At 53.5% G+C, this 23,810-nt stretch overlaps 1 protein-coding gene across 10 annotated transcripts in view; it reads left to right on the top strand.

Moving 5' to 3' along the window:
- SLC37A1 (solute carrier family 37 member 1) overlaps nucleotides 1-20,126 on the top strand; it is a 102,072-nt gene extending 81,946 nt beyond the window's left edge. For 8 of the 10 annotated variants that reach the window (XM_086337978.1, XM_086337746.1, XM_086338147.1 and 5 more), the window contains 9 exons: nucleotides 1,299-1,389; nucleotides 4,509-4,571; nucleotides 4,939-5,024; nucleotides 6,076-6,124; nucleotides 7,286-7,359; nucleotides 9,428-9,506; nucleotides 13,855-13,952; nucleotides 18,697-18,761; nucleotides 19,202-20,126. In XM_086337978.1, the coding sequence (XP_086194104.1) occupies nucleotides 1,299-1,389; nucleotides 4,509-4,571; nucleotides 4,939-5,024; nucleotides 6,076-6,124; nucleotides 7,286-7,359; nucleotides 9,428-9,506; nucleotides 13,855-13,952; nucleotides 18,697-18,761; nucleotides 19,202-19,217 (621 nt within the window). In that variant the 3' untranslated portion in view covers nucleotides 19,218-20,126. Of the gene's footprint in view, nucleotides 1-1,298; nucleotides 1,390-4,508; nucleotides 4,572-4,938; nucleotides 5,025-6,075; nucleotides 6,125-7,285; nucleotides 7,360-9,427; nucleotides 9,507-13,854; nucleotides 13,953-18,309; nucleotides 18,762-19,201 lie in introns of all 10 variants that reach the window. The other 2 variants (XR_015141404.1, XR_015141297.1) reach the window with 1 other exon arrangement.
- The last annotated feature ends 3,684 nt before the right edge of the window (nucleotides 20,127-23,810 follow it).

The raw sequence follows: 23,810 nt of genomic DNA, 5'->3' as shown, positions 1-23,810 counted from the left end.
AAACGTAGTCACAAAATGGAACATATAAGCATTTCTCAGTAGCCACGAGACCCCAAACCTCAGTTTCCTCATCAGAATCTACATTTCTCTTCTGGGTATCACTGAACTCAGGTCCAGCTGCTCGCTGCTTGAACTCAACACTTAAGAAGCAAATGCTGATAGAAAGGAAAGTTGCTTTAACCAGAGTAGCCAGCAATCAGGGAGGAGGACTTGTGTCCCCAAAACCAACTCCGAGGAGGCCACAAAAGTTCTTAAAGAGAAAAAGAGTAATCTCGGTTCATCACTGAGATGAAGGATCAGGGCCATCATCACCCCCACTGCCTGCAGGCTTGTCGGCTCTTTGTGATCTTCCTCCAGATGCTGTATTGTTCACACAGGTTGCTCGTGAGAGTACTGAAGGGGAAGCCGAGGAGGAGATCTGGTCATCTGTTAATTACTTATTCTTCATTTTTATTTCTTTGATCTAGGAAAGAACTGACCAGTTAGGCAAAGTATTGTGTGAGCTAAAAGATTTGAAAGATCTGGCCTCGGCCAGAAATGAATAGAGTATGCGAGTGACTGGTTTAAGTTCAGTTAAAATGTAGTGGACAGTGACTGCAGCCATGAAATTAAAAGACGCTTGCTCCTTGGAAGAAAAGCTATGACAAACTTAGACAGCGTGTTAAAAAAGCTGACGCATTGCTTTGCTGACAAAGGTCCATATAGTCAAAGCTATGGTTTTCCTGGTAGTCATGTGTGGATGTGAGAGTTGGACCGTAAAGAAGTCTGCGCGCCAAAGAATTGATGCTTTTGAATTGTGGTGTTGGAGAAGACTCTTGAGAGTCCCTTGGACTGCAAGGACCAGTCCACCCTAAAGGAAATCAGGCCTGAATACTCACTGGAAGGACTGATGCTGAAGCTGAAGCTCCAATCCTTTGGCCACCTGATGCTAAGAGCAGACTCATTGGAAAAGATTCTGATGCTGGGGAAGGTTGAGAGCAGGAGAAGTGGGTGGCAGAAGATAAGATGGTTGGATGGCATCACCGACATGATGGACATGAGTTTGAACAAACTCTGGGAGATAGTGAAGGACAGGGAAGCCTGGCAGTTTACCGTCCAACGAGTTGGACATGACTTAGGACTGAACAACGCCAACAACACCACGTTATAGCTTTGCTAAAGTGACAAGACAAAAGGGGCCTCCTGCAGAGAGCTCCTCCCTGCCAAAAGCTGCTCGCAAATCCTCACTCTCAGAACATCGCTCCATTGCTATGGCGTCATGCGCCAAGGTCTGTCTTCTGTCCTTCCCTCTCTTTCAGGGCGTGATAGAGTTCTCTCTGTGTCTGCTGTTTGCGAAACTGGTCAGCTACACGTTCCTTTTCTGGCTTCCACTCTACATCACAAATGTAGGTGAGTACCATTGCTAGCAGCACAGCTGGTTCTGTTCAAGGGCTGTGATCAGGACTCCCTTTTATCCACCGGTGTCTATAAACTTGGAAAGCAGAGAGATGCATGATGCTCTTGAATCGCATAGCATGATTAGTAGAAACGTGCAGACAAAGACGTAGATGTGGAGACAATGAGATGGTTTAGATGGCATCACCAACTCAGTGGACAAGAATCTGAGCAAACTCTGGGAGAAAGCAGAGGACAGAGGAGCCTGGCATGCTGCAGTCCCTGGGGCCGCGAAGAGTCAGACACAACTCAGCAACTGAACAACAACAGGCAAAGAGAATTCAGACGGGAATGTTTTATTGCCATGATGAGAACCTAGATGGAGTTTAAAGGGTTGACATGGTGTTCTCCAGTTGTGGCTACTGGTTCCCCAAAGGGCTTCCTATCTGGGGCAGCCTGCTTTTAAATTTAGGCTGCATCTGACTTGGTCACAGAAGCTGGTGAGCAGGGAGAGAGACCCTGGGGATCTCAGATAATACAGCCTTCATGACTGACCTAGAAATCGCTTCCTGGAGCTGAGCTCTAACTCCGGGGAAGCAGACAGCTTGTCCTGCATTTCAGAAGTCCAGCAGGGGCTAAAGCTGTAGGTTACTACACAGCACACCCATTTGTAGTAACACATACCCCATGTCCTGGGCGTGAACACAGGGAAGATGAGAAGGACCAGCAGTTCTTGGAGGAGAGGTCCCTGTGTAGGGGCTGCAGCCACAACTGGACAGGGACCCAGACAGTCAGCAGGGCCTCTGGGCCCCAGAGTCAGGGATTTCGAGGACAAAGCAAAGAAACCAGGGAGGTGTGTGCCCTGGTGAATGTGAAAAGAGGAGAAATTTGGGACGTGGAAGCTCCAGAGCACAGACCACGTGTCCCCAGTGTAACTGAAAGCGGGGTGGAGCTGCTCACTGCTCAAAAGCTAATAAAGAGGCAAGGTTGGTGGAAAGGAAAGTTTGTTCTATTCTGGATGCTGGCAACAGGGGTTGGGGGGGTGGGGTTGCCTGTCCAAAGGCTAACTGATGGCTAGCCAGTGGGCAAGAGCTTTTATAGATAGAAGGAGGGGCTACATGCAGAAACAGCACAGTCAGCTCTGACAGTCATCTGGATACTGATCATTGGTGATCTGACCAGGGTCATCTTGTTTTCAGTGCAGTTAATCTTCAGTTAAAGGTCCGTCTAGTCAAGGCTATGGTTTTCCAGTAGTCATGTGTGGATGTGAGAGTTATATTATAAAGAAAGCTGAGCACCAAAGAATTGATGCTTTTGAACTGTGGTGTTGGAGAAGACTCTTGAGAGTCCCTTGGACTGCAAGGTGATCCAACCAGTCCATCCTAAAGGAGATCAGTCCTGGGTTCATTGGAAGGTCTGATGTTGAAGCTGAAACTCCAATACTCTGGCCACCTCATGCGAAGAGCTGACTCATTTGAAAAGCCCCTGATGCTGGGAAAGATTGAGGGCAGGAGGAGAAGGGGATGACAAAGGATGAGATGGCTAGATGGCATCACCGACTCAATGGACATGAGTTTGGGTGAACTCCGGGAGTTGGTGATGGACAGGGAGGCCTGGCGTGCTGCGGTTCATGGGGTTGCAAAGAGTCGGACACGATTGAGTGACTGAACTGAACTGAATCTGCAGTTCCAGGATCGGTTTGTTCCTGTTTCCTTGAGGCCAGTTCTTGGAATTGTGGCAGCTTATGTCACAACTACAGTCTGGTCATCATTAATCTCTTTCACCTGGTGGGAGTTTCAGTGTCTGTAAGACAGCTCACAGGAGATGGCCCCGAATATTATCTATAGTCCTTGAGGAGGTCCTTGACTTTGCTTAATAGCTGCATTATTATTGTGTGGTCTCATTTGACTGTGTTCTTTTGTTTCTGCGTTTTCTCACTGCTCTGATTAAACTCACTCTTTGGCTAAAGCTTTTCCACAGACAGAAGGCAGGTGGAGGACACGGGCTGGGGGAAGGACCACAGGGTCCTGCTCCGTTTCACCAGCAGTGTTGTAAGGACCAGCAGAGCGGGATGTGAGCCCGAGGCAGCAGGGCAGTTTCTCGGGATGGGAGTCGGAGGCAGTGAGGGCACCATCCAGCGTCAGCCGAGACCCAGTCTAGGTGGGAGTTAGAGACACAGAGTCCTGCCTGAGCATCCTGAGACCTCGGCCTCCTTCTCTGGGGGAGAAGGTTCCAGCCCCTCCCAGGTCTGAAAGCGGGGGGGTCATACAGTCTGTGTCGAGGGGGCTCCCATGGGCCAGCCCTTCCCCAGGCCGTGCCCTGCAGCCCTGAGTCTGACCTCACAGCTGCCCTGAGGGGACACAGAGCAAAGGCGGGGTGATACCTAGACAGAGCCAGATGAACCCTCACCTTTCGGTTAGGAGTGTTCATTTTTCACACTTTCTGTGTGTCTGCCCACAAAGCACACTCCTTTTTTCCATCTACTCTGGTAATTACTATTTTAATGCTAATCTGATCTGCTGCCACTGCTAAGTTGCTTCAGTCGTGTCCGACTCTGTGCGATCCCATAGGTGGCAGCCCACCAGGCTCCCCCGTCCCTGGGATTCTCCAGGCAAGAACACTGGAGCGGGTTGCGTTTCCTTCTCCAATGCACGAAAGTGAAAATTGAAAGTGAAGTCGCTCAGTCGTGTCGGACTCCCAGCGACCCCATGGACTGCAGCCCACCAGGCTCCTCCGTCCATGGGATTTTTCCAGGCAAGAGTACTGGAGTGGGTTGCCATTGCCTTCTCCGCTAATCTGATCATGGATCTCATAATTGCTGTTTGGTTTAAATCGTGCTTGTGAAACAAAAGAATGTTGTGTGTCGCTTGTACACTGCTGCGGCCTTCTCACGGTGACATTCTGCCATCATTTTTTCTTTTAACTTTTAATTTTGATTTGGAGGGTAGCCAATTAACAACGCTGTGATGGTTGCAGGTGAACAGCCAGGGGACTCTACCCTACATATACATATGTCCACTCTCCCCCAAACTCCTCCTATCCAGGCTGCCACGTGGCACTGAGCAGAGTTCCCTGTACTGTACAATAGGTCCTTCTTGGTTATCACTTTAAACCCTCTGCTGTCATTCCAACAGATCACCTTGATGTCAAGAAGGCGGGGGAGCTCTCCACCTTGTTCGACGTGGGTGGGATCTTCGGTGAGTTCGTTTCCTCTTGTCCTGCTTTGACAAAAGCCTTCACCACCGAGGTGATGCATGGACACCCTCAGCCTGGATGCTGTTTGACTTGACTCCCTACTGGGAGGCCCCCAGTGCCTGGCCTCTGATAGCACGTCACGCCCCATCCTGGGCTCCCTGGGGACCAGGATACCTGGTGGGCGACAGACCAGTGATGCTAGGATGCTCCCAGGCAAAGGGGCTTTGGGGCCAACCTGCTCAAGGGGTGGAAAGGGCCCAGGGAAGAGGTCCTCCTCTCCTTGCTGCTGCGGCAGTGAGGGTCCTGCTTCCTCTCCATGGGGCCCCACTGGGCACGTACACCCCTCAGGACCCTCCCTCTGCCTTGCAGGTGGGATCCTGGCAGGTGTGATCTCCGATCGCCTGGAGAAAAGGGCCTCCACCTGCGGCCTGATGCTGCTGCTCGCGGCCCCCACGGTAGGCCCGGCAGCCCCTCCCGCCTCATCACGGCCCCCGCACCTCCGGATCAGCCCCCCTGTCCTCCCACCCACACACCTGCAGCTGCTGGCGCAGCTCCTCTCGGGGCTCTGGTTTCTGGGACCTGGTGTCGCCTCCACCCCGCTCAGTGCCCCCCACTCAGCCTCCCCTCCCCCAGCCTCCTGCGCCCTGCACACTACGCACCAGCGTGGCTCCTCCCTCCTCCCTGCCTCCACGTGTGCGTTTGTGGGCTGTTCTCTTTGGGGTGCCCTTCCCCTCCTTTCCCCTCCCCCCAGCAGGCTCCTGCTCATTTGTAGAACCCCCACTGTGGCTGCCCTACCCGCTTCCCTGGGGAGCACCACCCCTCCCCTCATAACCCAGGTTCCATTGCTTTTCAAGTGTTTAGTTGTGTGTGACCTCGGGCGGGTGACTCCCTCTGAGCCCATTTCCTCATCTGAAAAACGAGGATGCCGGCAGCACCACCTCACAGGGTGAAGGCGAGGGCCAAGGGGAACATGGTTACACCGTCACTGTTTCCTCAACATCATATGTAGTAGTATTGCTCATCAACTTGTGCTGACTCTTTTGCCCATCTGCTGCTCCACTGAGCTGAACAGAATCCAATCTTCAGTCGTCCTGGGGCCCTGGACATTGTGCAGCACAGACTCTCCAAGAACCTTGATGCAGAAGCACTGACTGGGCTCCCCTCACCACCCGGGCCCTGGCGTTCAGGGCTTATGGCCCAGGAGGAGACACGGGGCTCAGGGAGAGCTGCGCCAAACCCAGGGTCTTCCCCCAGGAGCTCAGGGTGGGGCGTTCCCGGGTTTCCAGCTCACTGGGCGATCAGACCCTACATGTCTGCGTCCAGCCTGGGGACAGTTTGCAAGCGTCTGGACACCTGTCTTTGGACAGCCTGCCAGGGCAGCATGGCCTTCCTTCCACTGTCTGGTTGCTGCCCAAGAGTCACTTTTCAGAAATACACATTCCTGGGAAATCTCTCAGCTACTCATAGTAAACCTTTGTTCCTCTCCTGTTTTGACACCGTTCACAGCTCTACGCTTTCTCCTCCATCAGCAGAATGGGGCTGGAAGCCACCATAGGTGAGTCTACGAGGTCTTTCTTTCCTTCAGCCATTTTTTTTTGGTCCGCACGGCTTTGTGAGATGAACTGAAAAATCCACAAAGAAGCAAAGATGCGGCTTGCGCACTGTGCTAAAATCATCCTTGTGTTCCTCCTTGGAGGGGGTACTTTCAGAGGGGCCCACGGGGGTCCTGCCTGCGGAACTGAGGCCGCAGGTTTAAGAGCCAGTGTGGGAGAGTTCAGGCCCCGGGGCTGGCCTGTGAGAAGCCCTGGGTGCCCAGTGCAGGAGCCACTCAGAGAAGCCCACATCCCCTGGAAGGCAGCAGCTGGAGCTGTGGTCCCCAAGTCCTGCACCCCCAGCATCACAAGCCCAGGGGCGGCCGCTCTCTGAGCTGCTCTGTCAGCTGCCACTCTGGGCACAGTCTCTATTTTTAACTTTCCATAAGCAGCTCTATCAAATTAAGGCTCTGACACTGAGTAAATGCTTCTTTTGGTCTCACAACCCAGCAGAGGAGATTGGTAGGGATCCCATTAAAAGTTACCCAGAGTGCAAATTCTGGATGCAAGGGGCCCATGAAGTGACCCATTAGTCCAGGAGCTTCCACTCAGAGCAATGTGACCCAGAGGGTGGTTCCGGAACGTGAACCTGGGGTCAGGTTAGGAGACTGCATTTCAGGAATGGGCACAGTGGTCCCGCCCATCGGGGACTGGGCTGTGCTGGAGCCCCAGGTCTCCTGGGGGTGGCCATCAGCGGCTGTGGGCAAAGAGAAGAAGTCCTGTCCGCTGCAGACGAGGCTGTGGTGGTGGCCGCATCGGGTGCTCACCCCTGTGGTCACGTCTGTGCTTGAACGTCGGGGTTCTCGCTTCCTCTCAGCACGGCTTCTGCTCTCCAGGTTCAAGAAAACAGGGGCCAGGTTCTCTGAACTTGGCTTGAGTCTTTGGGAGTGTGATTAGACCTACAACCATTTTGGGGCAAGTTTAACGGAAGATGTTTATGATGCTTGCTCCAGCTGTGGCCACTCCCTGGTGGTGTGGGCATCTTCCCAGGACCGGCCCGTGTCCAGCTCAGGGCAGGGCCAGCATGCAATGCCAGGATGCCCAGCAGGGGGAAGCTTAGGCAGCAGAGGCTCCCCAGGGCCTGTTGTGCTGGCTGACCCTCTCTGGGCTTCTGTCTCCTGCAGCCATGCTCCTCCTCAGCGGGGCCCTGGTCAGCGGGCCGTACGCGCTCATCACGACTGCTGTGTCTGCCGACCTGGTGAGTGTGCGCAGCTCATCACAGAGCCGGGGCCAGGTGCTGGCGGGGCGGCCGCCTCTTCCATCACAACTGTTGTGATGGGTGGTCTCTGATAGCAAAACGGTCTGTTTCAACGAGCACTCCTGTGCAGACGGCCAGTAAGGATGCTAAGAGTCTTCTGAAGCAGATAAGGGGACACGGCCGCCCCGTCCTGTAAACCAACAGCCCAAGGCCTGATGCCAGCGTCTGGCTCGCTCCTCTGAGCCACTCTGGCAGCCCTGGAAGCCAGTGGCCGTGACCCCTGGAGCCCATCCTTAGGGCCTCAGCAGAGTCCGGCCCGCCATGGGTGTCCCACTCTGTGCCCAGCCCTCTGCTGGTCTTGGGGACTGCAGGGACAAGCCAGGTGGGGTCCTGGCCCTGGGAGGACATGCTCCGAGGCAGAGGCCAGGGTGGTAAAGAAACGTTTACTGCACAGGGTGGTGAACTCCACGCGGGCCTGGGGATCCATGGCGGCTCCTGCCCAGTTCTTCCAGGAGGAAGCACTGCTGACAGGTGGCCTTTGACTCCAGGCCAGAGGGACCCAGAGGCAGCAGGGCTGTCTCATCTACCCGACAGGAAAGACGAGACATGTCACATGGGAGCCACTTGTGGACGTCGGCAGGATACATGCAGTGCACTGAAGTAAAAGCCCCTGATAGGAAGTAGTGTCATGAATAACTGGGAGAGGAGAGGCAGTGTCCTGTACAGAAGGGTGTAGGCAGGTCCTCTGCCCAGGGGCAGGGAGCCCACCTCCCCTGTCCTCAGGGGCGGGCTGAGCACAGAGGACAGCATGGGGAGGGGGGATCGAGTAACTTCTCAAGGGAGAAAGTCAACAGCCCCGCCCTCCGCCAAAGTCACAGTCAACACCAGCAGGGAAGCATCAAGCTGATGCATGGATGCAGGGTGAGAGGTGATGCCCACGGTCCTTCACCTCCATGATCTCCCTCCTAGAACCCACACCCATCCAGTCACGGGAAACAAGCAAAGTCCCAGAAGCAACGTCTGCAAAGCTGTCACAGCCAAGAGGAGCCCCAGGAGATACATGGACCTGGGTGGGCTCCTGGGACACAGATTGGAGCTCCAGGAGACACATGGACCTGGGTGGGCTCCTGGGACACAGATTCAGTTAGACACTAGATAAAAAGCCAGAGGTCTGAAAAAATCATGGATTTTCGTGATGAGGCATCAATATTGGGTCATTCGTCATGAAAAATGTAGCCCAGCAGGGCAAGATGTGAACACAGGGCAAAGCGAGTGCAGGGCTTGTACCAGCTCTGTCCTCTCTGTGCACACTTTCTGTGAATCTAAGATTGTTCTAAATTAAAAGCTTATTTAAAACCACAAGCAGTCCCCCACACGTGGTGCACAGACTTGTGGGAGGGAGGCCAGGCTTCTCAGCGTCTGTCCAGCGTGCCGTCCCCACCCCGGCTCCCGAGCGCCCTCGACCTTTTCTGCCGGCTCCGGTGGTCAGCTTGGGGACGGGACGAGCACCGTGCGTCTTTTCATTTTCCATGCTGGATGACACGGTGCCTCAGTGATGGTGCCAAGGAGAGGCTTGTTTACTGAAGAGAATTCCAAGTGTTCTTTTAACTAGAATACACTTGAAAGTATTAGTCTGTCAGTCGCGTCCGACTCTTTGTGACCCCATGGACTGTAGCCCACCAGGCTCCTCTGTCCATGGGATTCCCAGGCAAGAATACTGGAGTGGGTTGCCAGTCCCTCCTCTGGGCATCTTCATGACCCAGGGGTCAAACCCGGGTCTCCTGTATCACAGACAGAGTCTTTACTGTCTGAGCTACCAGGGAAACCAGAATGCACTTGGACAAGTATTAATATCTCTGATGGTTTTTTACTATTAAAGACATTTGAAGCTTTGCATGCTTTTCCAAGATGAGTCTGGGATGGAGTAGAGCTTCAGTCTCCTAATGGAAAGACTCCACGTTTTGCTTTGCACAGTGATTTGGGTGGATTGTCGTGCAGGAGGTGTAGGTTTATTTCTCACTCTGCCATTGCTGGGGCGTGTTTCACACTGATGTTCCTTCTCCTCCAGGGGACGCACAAAAGCCTGAAGGGAAACTCCCATGCCCTGGCCACCGTGACCGCCATCATCGATGGAACCGGATCTGTAGGTACGTGGATGTTTTAGCCCAAAGAGGTTCATCATGGTCCAAGGGGAAACCATGTCATCACGTCTAGCTAGCAGACGCCCTGGATTCCACCTGCTTTTGTGTTATCAGGATCAGCTGGCCTTCTCCTTTTAAGTACTTGTTTATTTAGTATTTATTTGTTTGGCTGTGCCAGGTGTTAGCTGTGGCATGCAGGGGCTTTAGTTACAGCATCTAGTTGTGGGATCTGGTTCCCTGACCAGGAATTGAACTTGGGCCCTCTGCACTGGGAGTGTGGAGTTTTAACCACTGGACCACCAGGAAAGTCCCAGTCCTCCTTAAAACGTGAGCAGATCCAAAGCACATGCAAGCCCTGGGAAGTGAGCAGCTGGCCCTGCCAATCGTCTCTGATGGGAGGCTCCCAGAGGAGACGTGGTGTGTGGCTGGCAGGTCAAGGTTTCTTCAACGTGAGAGGACATGGCCCCAGGTTTTCCTCCAAGCCAGCAGTGGGAAAACTGGCCCACAGGCCACTGGTCTGCTGACTCTTTATCACTGTCATTTCAAGGGGGATGGAATTCTTGCATGAGTGCATGTGGGCTAAGTCGCTTCAGTTGTGTCCGACTCTTTGTGACCCTATGGACTATGGCCCCCTGGGCTCCTCTGTCCATGGGGATTCTCCAAACAAGAATACTGGAGTGGCTAGCCTGCCCTCCTCTAGGGGGTCTTCTCAACCCAGGAATCAAGCCTGCATCTCTCTCTTACATCTCCTGCATTGACAAGCAGGTTCTTTACCACTAGCGCCACCTGGGAAGCTCGGATAGAATCTTACTGAGAGGTAAATGACAGGTGAGCTGTGGGTCCCAAAGCTCATGAGACGTGTGTCACCAGCCCCGTCAGGGGTCTTGGAGAGAACATGGCAACGTGTTCTGAGGAAAGAAAGGGGGCGAAACAAGCCCCTGGCCCCTGTGAGCTGGGCACATGGGACCTGGTGACAGCAAGCCTGTCCTGATCCGAGTCAGGAGGCTTACAGGGATGTCCTTGAACTTTCCTGAGGCTCAGCTGGGGAGCTCGCAGTCTGGGACCACTCCTGCCAAGACCCCGAAGCCGCCTGTGCTCTGCAGACCCTGGAACTGGAGGCGAGATGTGGGCTGGTTTGGCCCTCGCGGCTTCTCTGGGAGGTCTCGGGTTGCATCCTAGCATGTCACTTCCCACCACAGGTGCCTGATGCCAGGGGGGCAGTGAGAGAGAGGGCAGGCCAGGTGGGGCAGGCCCTGGGGGCCTGGAACACCCTCTAGCAGTAAACCAAGCGTTTTCTGGATGAAGGTGGCTCTGTGAGTTCCACCAAATGCTGGCCTCTCTTCAGCCCACCTTGTCTGGGGCCTGCAGACCCCTCCCCACCCAGACTCAGGGCCTGTCTCCTGGCCTACCCTCCTCCGGGGCCCCGTCCACTGTCTGCTCTGTACTGTCTTCTCCCTGCTCCTGGTGGGAAGCCCCAGGACAGGAGTTGGTTTCGTTTTCTGCTGTGTTCTCAACCCCCCCGGCAGAGCCCAGGAGCGGGTGCTCAGTGAGGGGGCAAGGAGGGCATTGCTGGGTGGCTCTAAAGCAGGAGATTGCAGACAGGCCTGGGGGGTGGGCAGAAGGTCTCCCGTCCAGGCTGCTGGGTTTGCAAGTGAGGGCTCAGGGGACAGAGGCCGGGGCCCCCCTCAGCCCTCACAGCTCATGGAGATAGGGCCCCCCAGCTCCTACTCCTGCCACATTATGACAGTGGTCACCACTCTGGTGTCTTCAGGGAGACCATTCCCTTTGGGGGCTCCTCTTGCAGCCTTTGAGACAAGTCCGGGGAAAGGGCTGTGGGGGCAGGGTCGTGTCACGTGACAGATGTCCGTTGCCCACCAGCCTGCTATCCCGGCTCTCGCAGCACACGAAAAGCTTCTGCAGCCTGGAAGATGTGACGTCATTGGGAGACTCCTGGGCCGAGTGCGGTGCTCGGGGGCTGAGCAACCCGGCAGCATCCTCCCACCTCCCGCCTGCAGAGCCCTCTGTCTGAGTCCATCCCTGGCTGCCACTGTGACACCCTTTTCTGAAAGCAAACAGAGCTCGGCGGGCAGTGCTGACTGATTTTAAAGTAGAAGATGAGGAGTTGAAGAAGAGGAAATGATGAAGCAGCTGGAAGGCCACATATTTCTTGATTTCCTTCCCAAAACAAGAGGGAAGCAGAAGTCCTTGGCCCAGGGTGGAGACTCAGCGTCTATGCACGGGGGCAGCTCTGAGCTGCAGGAGAAACCAAAGCCCAGCTGTGAACTCCTCCCACCCCCACGGAAGGACTGCAGGGGGCGACTTAGACCGCCTCGACCTCTATGCTCCTCTGTGTTCAGTGCTGACCATCCAGCGTCATCACTCCCACCCAGGCGACAGGGTCTGGCTGGACTCGAACTCCCCCAGGCTGTGCCAGCCCCAGTGCATGACGACCCGGAGGTGGTCGCCATGGAAACGGCATGCAGGCTCGTCCACCGCTTCATCTACCTCGTTGTTTCTCTGCCTAAGTGCTGCCCAAGGACACCGAAGCCGAGCAAGGCTCAAGTGGGAACACACAGTTTCAGCAAAATTCTGATTCTCAAGGGCATATGCCTTGATATGTTTGTTAAATGTCATAAATGTTGGTTCCTTTGGAGGCAGAGATTGACTGATTATAAATGAGCCGAAAGTGCCAGCCTGCTCAGTCATGTCCGACTCTTTGCAGCCCCATGGACTGTAGCCACCAGGCTCCTCTGTCCATGGAATTTTCCAGGCAAAAATACTGGAGTGGGTTTCCAGTTCCTCCTCCAGGAGATATTCCCAGCCCAGGGATCGAACCCGGGTCCACTGTATCGCCTGCTTCACTGGCGGTCTCTTTACCCGCTGAGCCTTCGGGGAAGCCTAATGAGCGGGACGCCTTCTTGCAGTTCACCAGAGCTGACGGTTCCAGGGACTCCAGCTGATGTGTGTGATGTGTTCACAGTGCTGAGCGCTGCACCCCAGGGGCTGCAGGCTGGTTGTTTCTATATGTTTATGCAATTCATTAGAGCCCTGACGTTCTTCAAGTTCATTTTAATTTTCTCGAAGTAACACATGATGTCACTTGAGAAACCAGATAGCCTTAGAAAGCATCCTAAGTCTAAACTGAGAAACTATCTAAGAAAATATCTAAACTTAGGAACTGTACTAAATGCAAAGTGATAGCCCCCTGCCCACGCCCCCCTCCAGAATTTCCTCCAGAGTCAGTGTCTTCTAGCTCCGTCATCACCACAGGAAAGCCTCTTGTCACCCTCGGCAAGAACTCCACCTCTGACCTCTGGTCTTCCCCCTCAGAGGTCCCCAGCTCCCTGTACCTGTGCAGCCTCTCTGCATCCCTGCTCCCACCCCTGTGCCCTGGACACCCAGGACCCACCCAGCCTGGAAACGGATGCCCTTGATCCCTGGGAAACTGTGCTGTGTTATCTCTTTGACAAGTTTCCTCCACTGTTTGTCTTCCTGGAAAACTTACCAGTCAATGTTTAGCTTTCTGGAGTCATCCTCCAGCTCTCTCTTCTCTTTGTCTGACTGTCTTTGTTCTTTTCCTCCATCTTCTGAGATGCTCTTGGCTTTCCTTTCCCACTTCTGCACTCGACTTTTTATCTTCACCGTCACAGTGTTCTGTTCGTTGGTGTCGTTCTGCCTTTTTAATCCCTCCCGTTCTTTCTTCGTGGATGTGGTGCTATGAGATTGAATCCTGGGCAGTTGCTGGTGTTAGATGGTTTTCAGACATAGACGCGGGGGTTTCACGCGTTTCAACTTCATTCTCTGTGGTTCTCGTAGGTGTGACACACTTTCTTAGGAATGTTTTTCTCCCTGGTTTGTTTATTTCCTCCAGGTTCCCCTTGAACCAGATTGTTTTCTTTCAGGACGAGGCTTTCCTCTGATATAAGTGAACCTTGGCTGTCCCCTCATATATTCATGTTTAATACGGGGCTTAATCACTCATTAAAACGCTTTTCTGTGCAGCTGGCATGGGGGAGTGTGTAAACTGTTGGTCTATGGGGTCTGAGTGGGGTCTGGAGGAGGAGACCCCCAGTACCCATGGGGGTGTGCCCCAGCAGTCCCGCTGTTGTGAGGGGGGGGGGGCAGTGTGAAAGATCTTAGTTCTCCAACCAGGGATCGAACCTGTGTCCCTACTGTGGAAGCACAGAGTCGTAACCACTGGACCACAGGGAAGTCCCCTTAATGTGTGTGTGTGTGTGTTTTAATTATGAATAAGGTGTTGAGGACTCCCTTGTGTTTACTGGGCCTGGGTATTTGGGTGGTTGCGGTCCAGGGTCCTCTGCACACACCATGTATGTCCATTTCCTCATTCCAGGAGCAGCGCTGGGCCCGCTGCTGGCAGGGCTCATCTCCCCATCAGGATGGAACAACGTGTTCTACATGCTCATGTTCGCAGACGCCTGTGCCTTACTGGTGAGTCGCCTCACTTTTCCTCCAAGGCTTTCACAAGTGTCTCTGTGGTTGTCACGGTCAAACGCTGGGGATGCTTGTTCCTGTGGACTCCCGCCGCTCCCAGGGGACTTTGGGCCGGTGATGCGTCCCTCAGGCTCCTGGGCCGGGGCTCTTTCTCCCTCTGGCTTTGATGCATCCAGAGCAGCAGCAGGCAGTTTCCAGCAGGATGGGTGAGAGGTCAAGAGCAGGGGCTCCCTGGCCTTGGATCCTGAGCCGGTCAGCTATGAGTGGCTGGGTTCGTGTATGACTTGGGTGGTTCCTGAGCCCCTCTGCTCCAAAGCATCCACCTGTGAAGTGGGCAGCACGGGGACACCAGGAACATGATTACTGTGTTGCTGTGGGGATTAAAGGGGACCATGCGCCGAGTCCTACCTGGTGCCCTGACCTTTCCCACACCCCTCCTGTCCGTGATCAGCTGCACTGGGGAAGCGCCTGATTCCCACATCCAGAGGACCGGAGGTCAGAAGAGGAGCCGGGGCTGCTCAGGCAGCACTAAGCAATCTGCTCTCTGGGCCCCGTGGCCTGTCCCCTCCTGCGTGAGAAGAGAGGAGGGTTTCCTGGGGATGGCGAAGGCCCGTCCCCACAGCACAGTCCTGCAGGGGCCACCCATGAGAGCGGCCACCATGCTCTCCCTTACCAGTCACCCACACCAGGCCCAGACCCAAAGCCACCGTCTCCTCTCAAGTCACCTGGAAAAGTGAACATTTACCCCAGCACAAATGAGTTGAGCACCTTGGAAGTTTATATTTTCATTCCCAGAAGCCCTAAGTCACAGATCCCCAACTTTATACACAATCAAATACCAACTCTCAGCTTATGAACCTGTGAGGTGGGCAAAGCAGCCCCTCAGTTAAGCCCCCAGATCATTTCTGCCAGGTAGCAGTGAAACTTCCATAATTAAGGCTATTTAAAGATGGACTATTCTTCTAGTTCAGAAATAACGTGTATATATACATTAAACTTCCTTTTACTGCACAACTACACTCGTAAGAAAGGAAGGGACATCCCCAGGAGCCAGAGATGTAGAGACTACATGAAATATGTACCAAACTGATGCTGGGCGGTTATACCTCCCCCACCACGGTCCCCAGCCCCAGGTGCTGGACCGGCCCAGGACGGGGAGCTGGAAATGGAGCCCCCCTCCTCAAACCCGGACCCTCAGGGAGCTCTGGGTGCAGTGAAGGCATAAACACGCGTGCGTACTGGCACAGGAGAGAAGCAGGATCTGCAACCTCTTAGCCTGCTCACCAAACTGGGGAGAAATCTTCCTGGAAGCTAAAAGTTAACCTTCAGTTGAGGGCTACAGTAACCTTCAACTTTTTAACTTATATTCTGTAAATATCACACAATGAGTATGTAATATTACAAAAAAAATGAGTAAAAAATGATACTAAAATACTCAAAAAGCGAGTATTACAAAAAAGTGAGTAAAATTGGTCCCAGGATGCTGATATACCCGGTTCTTCAGCAGAAGCAAATCCCAAGTCAACTGAGAGGGACAGTCCTCACCCCAGTGGCACTGGGTCCCGCAGCTGTCACCCCGCTGCAGACAAGCTCTTACCCCAAATCAGGAAACAGTAGGAAATGGTCTGCTGTGATGGGGTGACAGGCACAACAGATAGACACCCCCAAAAAAACCCAGGTAAAAGGGTTACCAGACAAACTAAAACATATTTAGCATTTCCCTGGTGGCTCAGTTGGCAAAGAATCTGCCTGCAATGCAGGAGACCGAGGTTCAATCCCTAGGTCAGAAAGATCCCCTGGTAAAGGGAATGGCAGCCCACTCCAGTATTCTTGCCTGGGAAATCCCGTGGATAGAGGAGCCTGGTGCGTTATAGTCCACGGGGTCGCACAGAGTTGGGCACGACTTAGCAACTAAATCACCAAGATTATCATACTCAGTGAAGTAAGTCAGAAAGAGAAAGACAGATACCATCTGATGTCACTCATACGTGGAATCTAAAATACAACACAAATGACCTATCTATGAGATGGAAACAGACTCACAGATGTGTGTTTGCCCAGGAGGAGTGGTGGGAGGCAAGGATGGGGAGTTCGGGATTAGCAGAGGCAACCTATTATGTAGAAGACAGATAAGCAACAAAGTCCTACCGTATACCACAGGGAACTGTATTCAGTCTTCTGGGATAAACCATAATGGAGAAGAATATAAAAAAAGAATATATGTGTATAAACTGAGTCCCTGTACTGCACATCAGAGGCGGGCACCACACTGTAGATCAGCTATATGCGTGCGTGCTCAGTTGCTTCAGTCGTGTCCGACTTTAGCCCTCCAGGCTCCTCTGTCCATGGGATTGTCCAGGCAAGAATACTGGAGTGAGTTGCCATTCCTTCCTCCTGGGGATCTTCCCAATCCAGGGATCATGCCTCAATTTTTAAAAGATGAAAAAAACAAGAAAACATTACTAAAGATGGCAAAGAAGAAACCAAATTCATGAGAAAAGAACAAGAGCTAAAAAAGACAAAGCTGGTGAGATGCAGGTATAAGGAGACCATCCAGAATGCAGCCCAGGAAGAGATGGAAAATACTGGAGAGCAGACAGAGACTGGAGGCCCTGTGCTGTCCAGGAGGAACTCTAAAGGAAGAGACTGCGGAGACCAGAACTCTCTGAAAAGAGCTGAGAACAGAAGCAGCCCCTGCCATCAATGATGTGCAGACATGGGGTGGATGCAGGGAATTTGGGGGAGGATCCAAGCAGAAGCGCAGGCTGGCTGACGCACCCCTACCAGCACACAGAAGATGGGCTTGGAGACCCGGACCCCAGTTACAAGAGACACACCTGAAATGTCAAAACACAGAGAGGACAAAAGGGAAGACTCACACACACAACAGGCAAATAATAACTTTGAGGCTGCGGGACCAGCCAGGTTAGATGAGAAACTAAAGCCACAGTCACTGCAGGAGAGAGAGAGGGCTTCAGCAGGCGGCTGGGCGGCTCACCAAGGGCAAGTCTTCATCCTTAAAGACCAGACGCGCCTCCTTTCTTTGCGGGTCCATAGGCCAGTTTCCCCTCCTTGCAGGTCTGAGCCTGGACCTCAGTGAACCCGGCAGGTCATCCTGGGGGCCTGAGGACTGTCCAGCCGCACTCACGCCTGGGGGCTGTGCTCCCCAAGCCTCGTGCCTTCTCCTCAGTCTCCAACTTTGGTCCCATGGGGCTGTGGCCACCCAGGTGGGCTCTGGGCCTGGGAGGTCCATTCACTGCGGGCATTGCACACAGAGGCCACTTTTGTCCTGTCTGGGAAGCTGGTGTTTGCCCTTCAGAATTGTCGCTGTGGCTCACAGGGCACCCCGGCCCAGAGGAAACACTCGAGGGTCCTTCCTCATCTCCTTCCTCTTAAGGATCTGCTTTCTGTGGTCACGGGCCCTCCCTGATACAGATTTGCACGTATTGGACTCGGCATTCGTATTGAGGAGACTCCAGCTCAAACTCAGCAAGGCGGTGCTAGACCATGGGGTCTAGAGGTTCAAGTTCACAGGATCAGTGTTTTTAGCCAGAGTGTGACATAGCCACCCGCAGTGCTCGGAGCATCTGTCAAATCCCCACCCTCTGGCTCAGCCACCGAGATCCCAGGAGCCCCACGTGTAGGTCCGTCCTCGAGGAGGAACACCTGTTGTCTTCAACCTGCACAGCCACCATACGAGGCGTGACTTAAGCTCCTTCCTGAATCTTCTGCGTCTAAGAAAACAAACGTTTCTGCTCCCAGAGTCTGCCGGTGGACTTGGTACTTGGTAGCTTGTGTTTTATTGAAGGAGCCCCTCGAAAGCTCCTCCAGCACCCCCACTGACAGGGCCTCCTGGGCCCAGGGCGCCTGCGGCTTCCCTAGAGGAGGGGCCACGAGAGCCAGGACTTCCTCGGGAGCCCCTCTCGCAGCCCTGAGCAACTCACATCGGGGGTTCCTCCCGGGGGGTGGGGGTTCCTCCCGGGGGGTGGGGGTTCTCAGCGCTTAGGGAAAGACTAGATCCACAGCTGCAGACGGTTCCGCTCAGGGCAAGACTTCACCGCAGGTCGGGATGTGCACACGGACTCCGCCGTCTTGGCAGGTGAGGGCCGTGAGGGAGACGAAGGCAGAGCTGTTATGGGTCTACCCTGAGACCGCGGGGTAGACCACAGGCCTGGGGCTGGGGCCCAGCTGTCCCAGGAGCTTCCCCAGAGGTGGCTGGGGCCTCTGGTGACAGCGGCCAGTGAGTACTGGCCTCAGAGTCCCCCCAGGTCCCCCAGTCTCACTGTGAAGGTGAGTCACCTTGTCCTTTTTTTCCCTTGGATATTTTATGACTAATCTAGTTTCATTTAAACAGACGTCCTTCTGGATGAAATCTGGCCTAAGGGCCTTATTCCCAGGAGCATGGCCTCCACTGTGATACATGGGACTACGTGACCAGCAGCCCAGCAACCCTGCCCTGAGACCAGGCCGGCAGGCAGCTGTGCCTGAGTTGGGGGTCGGGGGCACCCGCTGCTCTGCTTTAGAATTTTACATTCAGAGGCACGGGGCAGCCCCCCACCCCCATCATGTGACACGGGGAACCGCAGACGTGACGAACTGGAACTTGAATGCTGAGCTGGTTGGGCCGGGGAGCTGGCAGAGTGGGGAATGGCTGTGCCAGCCCCTCCCCAGTGACAGCAGGGCGCCCGCCCAGGGTCTCCCAGCAATAATGTGGTCTTCTCTTTGCTTTGGGCACGTGCAGTTTCTGGTTCGCCTCATACACAAGGAGCTGAGCTGCCCAGGGTCGGCGACAGGAAACCAGGTTCCGTAAGTGTCTCCCCTGCCCGTACCCCACCCGTGCCCGTCACTTATGTCCACTGCCGCCCCGGCTTCTCTGAAAGGCCACACCTCACCCACGGTCCCTGGCACTCTGCACCTCACTCACTCTCATTTCTCCTTTCCTAATGAATACCAGGTGGGGATGCGATCCAGGTAAATCTTTTCTCAAAATAGAGTGAAAAAAAAATGCTGATTCAGTTGTTCCCTTTGGGCTGCAGCTTTCGGACAAATAGCAGCTCCCGGGCTCTGCCTGGCTCTGCCCCCCTTCCTTTGTCCTGTCCCCTCCGCTCTCCCCAAGGCCAGGGGAACGGGAGGCCTCAGGAGTCCCCGGCAGACGGGGAGAAGCGGGCACCTGGGCTCTGCGCTTTGGCGGTGAATTGAGTGCCCCTGGCCGGGTGACCAGCTGCTTTTTCTTCTTCCTCTTCCAGGTTTAAGGAGCACTGAGTCTTCGAATCCCATGAAGGAGGGCTGGGCCCATCCTTCACAAACTTTTTCAAGAAAAAGTTCAAATAAAGGATCCTGTGTTGAAAAGAATGATTTTGCCCTTGCCTTTTGCACATTCACCTGGAAAAGACACGCAAGCCACCTTGAGAATTCCTGGCACCTAGTCAGCCGGCCCGTGGGCTTCGGGCCACGGGAGGGGAGCCCATGGGCGTGCTGGCTGCCACCCACTGAGCCCCTCAAGCAGACAGCTCCTGGGCGCTGGGCAGCCCCTCCACGTCCAGAGTGACGGCGGCAGGACTGGTGTGGCACCCAGGCCAGCCCTGGTCTCTCAGGTATTACAGCACTGATGTCTGAGCGGGTGGAGCTCTGGCGACAGGAAGGCACCGGGGGACGGTAGGGACGCTGCAGGTGGTGGGAGAGCACGCAGCAGAGACGCCCTGCAAGGCCAGAGCTGACACCTGCGTTCACAGCAACGCGGAGCTCAGACCGAGGATGTCCCCAGCGCTTCCTCCTGCTCTTCATCCACCCAGAAACAGTCCAGGGTGGACTGCGGTGAAACCATCAAAGCCTTCGGACAGGCTGGAGGGCCACCACAGAACCCCGGAGGTTCCTGTCACTGGAACCCCAAGGGCCATGACGCCACTGGCCCCATGAGTGATTGCCAGGAGGACAGTGAGGCCAGGCCCTCCGCCCAGCCCTCTGTCCCCCCTCCCCAGCACTGCAGACCTGGGCCTGTCCTCGGAGACTCGGCACTGGAGCGGATTTATTTATTGAAATGTGTGAGGTGTTGTAGAAGCTTAGGAGACACAAGTGGCACCTTGTTATTTACTAAGACAAACTCCGGTTGTTCTCTGGCCACTTGTTTCCTCAGTTGTTGCCCTTTGAAATAAAATGTTAAAAAAAATAAAACTGAGACAGAATGTTGGTTATTTCTGCTCACATCGCCATTATATTCAAAACAGAAAACTTCCAGGGAGAGCACGTGCCCTGGGTTTTCTCAGGGTTGGATCCTGACTGTGGTTTGGCAGCTAGAAGCGGAGACCGTTTCCAGCAGACAAGGGGTCACCCCGAGGCAGGCTGGGGCCTGGGAGCCTTTGCTGCAAAGCTTGCACCTGGGCGAACCTCTTCTCCAGCAACAACACAGAGAAACTACAAGGGACTAAAAGTAACTGTGTGCGTGAGAGTTGGGGCAAATTCTGGTCAAAAGATACAAAAAGACCAAAAAACCCAATTGCCACTCCTGAAGAGCAGGGAGCAAAAGGAGGATTGAGCGTGCCCCTGCACTCAACACCACCTAAGGGGTGAGCAAGCCAGCTAAGCCACCCCTCCAGCCTGAGCCCCAGACACTCCCCTCTCCCCTCCCCTCACCCCAGGTAAGAAAGCAGCGAGCAAGCAGGTAACATGTTACTCTTCTCACTTCCCACTGCTGTAGCAGGGGCTCCAACAAAGCCTTGCCTGAGGCTCTTGTCCGGCCTCTAGTCAATCTGTATTGATCATGGGAGGCCAAGGACCCTGGTCAGTATCAACCCTGCTCGGGGACAGCCCCCAGTCCGCACATGGTCCCCACTCTCCTGGGAAGGGCAGGCAAGGTGAGGGCTCTTCTGAACACAGAGGTCCTCACAAGGAGGTTTGCTATTTTATTAACAAAATTTAGACACTTGGAAGGTTTCCTCCTACGAAAGATAAAATTCCCATTTGTTAAAATGTTAGAGAAGACTTGAGAGTCCCTTGGGCTGTAAGGTGATCAAACCAGTCAATCCTAAATGAAATCAGTCCTGAGTGTTCACTGGAAGGACTGATGCTGAAGCTGAAGCTCCAATACTTTAGCCACCTAATGCGAAGAGCTGATTCGTTGGGAAAGACACTGCTGCCGAGAAAGATTGAAGGCAGGAGGAGAAGGGGATGACAGAGGATGAGATGGTTGGATAACCTCACGGACGCTATGGACATGAATTTGAGGCAACTCCGGGAGATAGTGAAGGACAGGGAGCTTGGTGTGCTGCAGTCCATGGCATGGTAAAGAGTCGGACACAACTGAGCGACTGAACAGCAACAAAATGTGGATTCCATACAGTTCTGCGCACAATTCACTCTGCACATCCTTCTCTCCTCCGCTCTTCCCATCCTGTCTCCTCCTCCACCTCTGGCCCGCAAGCCCAGAGCCTTCTTGTCCTCCCTCCCTGGCCTGGGGTATAAACACCCTCCCCTCCTGACTGGTCTCCAGGAATCACAGCTGCCTGAGTTTTCTGTGCCTTGCAGACTGCAGGCCCCCTTGCTACCACACAGCCCCTGTCCTTCTTTATTTATTATTTTTTTTTTCCTGTCCTTCTTTAGACACTAAATTGCATAAACAAGGCCAGGATGAGACTGATATAATCGTGCCGTTAAGTGATGCCCAGGGAATTCTTTTCTAATAAAATCTGGAACCCACTGCCCTCGCCACAGAGCACAGTTCTCTGGGGCCTGAGCTGGTCAGACAGCCAGATGACCCAATTCATTTCTGCACCTTCCCCAAAGAATAGCCATCCTCTGCTATGGTTCAGCAACAGGAAGTTTTGAGGACGCGGTCACTGTTTTTCCCAACTCGGGAGACTAAGGTGTTACAAGAAAATCTTCCATGACCCACGAAGGCAGGAGGGCGGCCTCCTGAGCCTGCCGAGGGACAGAAGACAGCGCCCTTGACGGTGCCTTTAGAGAAGGACGTGCACACACACTTTCTTAAACCAGTTTAGCTGAACCATCCTCTACCCGTGAATGGAAGAGTTCGTCCTGACTTTTAAGGAAAAAAGTATATGATTTCACTATAAAAATGCATCATCGTTTCACCCGGAGCAGTAGCTGAGATAATATCCTTCTGCAAACAGCCTGCCCGAGGTGCCTGCCTGCTTGCATTCATATGGAAATAAGACTGCCTTTCATGAATATCTATGTCAGTGAGATTTTCCTATTCAAATCCACAAAAAATGCCCCATATTGAAATGCAAGCTTGTGAGAGGGGCAGCAAAGGAGCCGGAGAAGTCCTTCAATCACAAAGGAGAGAAAAACTGCTCCCAGAAATTCGCCATAATAAAGAGCCCCCCAGATCATAAAACCAGAACCCCCTCCAATTGCCAGCTTATAAAATCTAGTAGAAATAAATTACCAGGAAAAAAATGAGCTAGAAAAAAAAAATACAAGTCATAACTTTTTATCATTAGATTCAGTACACATAAAACCACTCTGCCAAATTGCTGTGGAAGTTTGTGAATGCTTTACTCCTGTCTCTGTTTAGCTTTTTTTTTTTTTAATTTCATTGGCGTATAGTTGATTTGTAATGTGTTAGTTTCATGGGTCCAGTAAAGCGATCCAGTTATGCATACATTCTTTCTTTTTCAGATTCTTTTCCCACATAGGTTACTACAGAATACTGAGTGGAGTTCCCTGTGCTATACAATAGGTTCTTGTTGATTATTTTTTACCAGATTTTTTCAATGTAGATCATTTTTAAAGTCTTTATTGAATTTTTTACAATATTTCTGTTTTATGTTTTGGTTTTTTTTGGTCGTGAGGCATATGGGGTCTTAGCTGCAGGGACTGAACCCACACCCCCTGCATAACCACCGAACCACGAGGGAAGTTTCCAATTATTTTAAATTTGGTAGAGTCGGACACGACTGAAGCGACTTAGCAATAGCAGCAGCAGCAGCAGCAGTGTGTATGGGCTTCCCCGACGGCTCAGCAGTAAAGAATACACCTGCCAATGCAGGAGATGCAAGTTCAATCCCTGGGTCAGAAAGATCTCCTGGAGGAGGGCATGGCAACCCACTCCAGTATCCTTGCCTGGAGAATCCCATGGACAGAGGAGCCTGGCGGGCTACAGTCCATGGGGTTGCAAAGAGTTGGACACAATTGAGCACCCATGCAACAACTCAGCGTGTGTATGTTAATCCTAAACTTCTAATTTATCCCTCTCCTCATCACAGGTTTCCCCTTTGGTAGCCATAAGTTTGTTTTTGAAGTCTGCTTCTCTTATCATGAACTGTAACTGGTGGCCCACCAGCCACACCTCGGATAGGAGATAAACTTGCCAGTAAGGGTTGTGCGGCGTGGTGTGGCTTCGCCCCAGGATGGGGTGGCAGGGTGGAGGGCTTGCAGGCTGGCCGTGGGCGTGCTGGAGCTGCTGTGAGTGGCTCACACAGGGCGTCACGTGACATGTCCCACGGAGCCTCAGCAGCCTGGCTTCCAGGGCCCCCTGGCACACTGGGAAGTGCCGACAATTCCTCTGTGGACTGGCCCGGCGGCAGGCTTCCGTTTCTCCAAACCAGAGCCCTTGTTCAAAGTCAGAAACAAGTGCTGTTCGAGGTACTAAAATATAAGACGTTTTCCCTCTTCCCGGGGAAGGGGCAGTGGGAGGCAGGGTCCTTGGGGCAGCCGAGGGTCCAGCCCCCAGCCCCACATCACTGTCACAACCAGCTTTGCTATAAAACATGGACCCCAAAAGAACACCCTCCAGTACTCCACACAGCACTCTCGGAGCAGTCAACCCAAGGGCAGGGCCCAGCGACTACAGTGATCACAGCCCGTGAAGCCGCTGCTTACCCCGGGCTACGACAG

The sequence above is a fragment of the Bos grunniens genome, chromosome 1, assembly GCF_055505025.1.
Source record: "Bos grunniens cultivar Pamir isolate PY7600 chromosome 1, Bosgru_T2T1.0, whole genome shotgun sequence".
Lineage (NCBI taxonomy): Eukaryota > Metazoa > Chordata > Mammalia > Artiodactyla > Bovidae > Bos > Bos grunniens.
The sequence above is the reverse complement of the archived record's forward strand: the minus strand, read 5'-3'. Positions and strand labels throughout refer to the sequence as shown.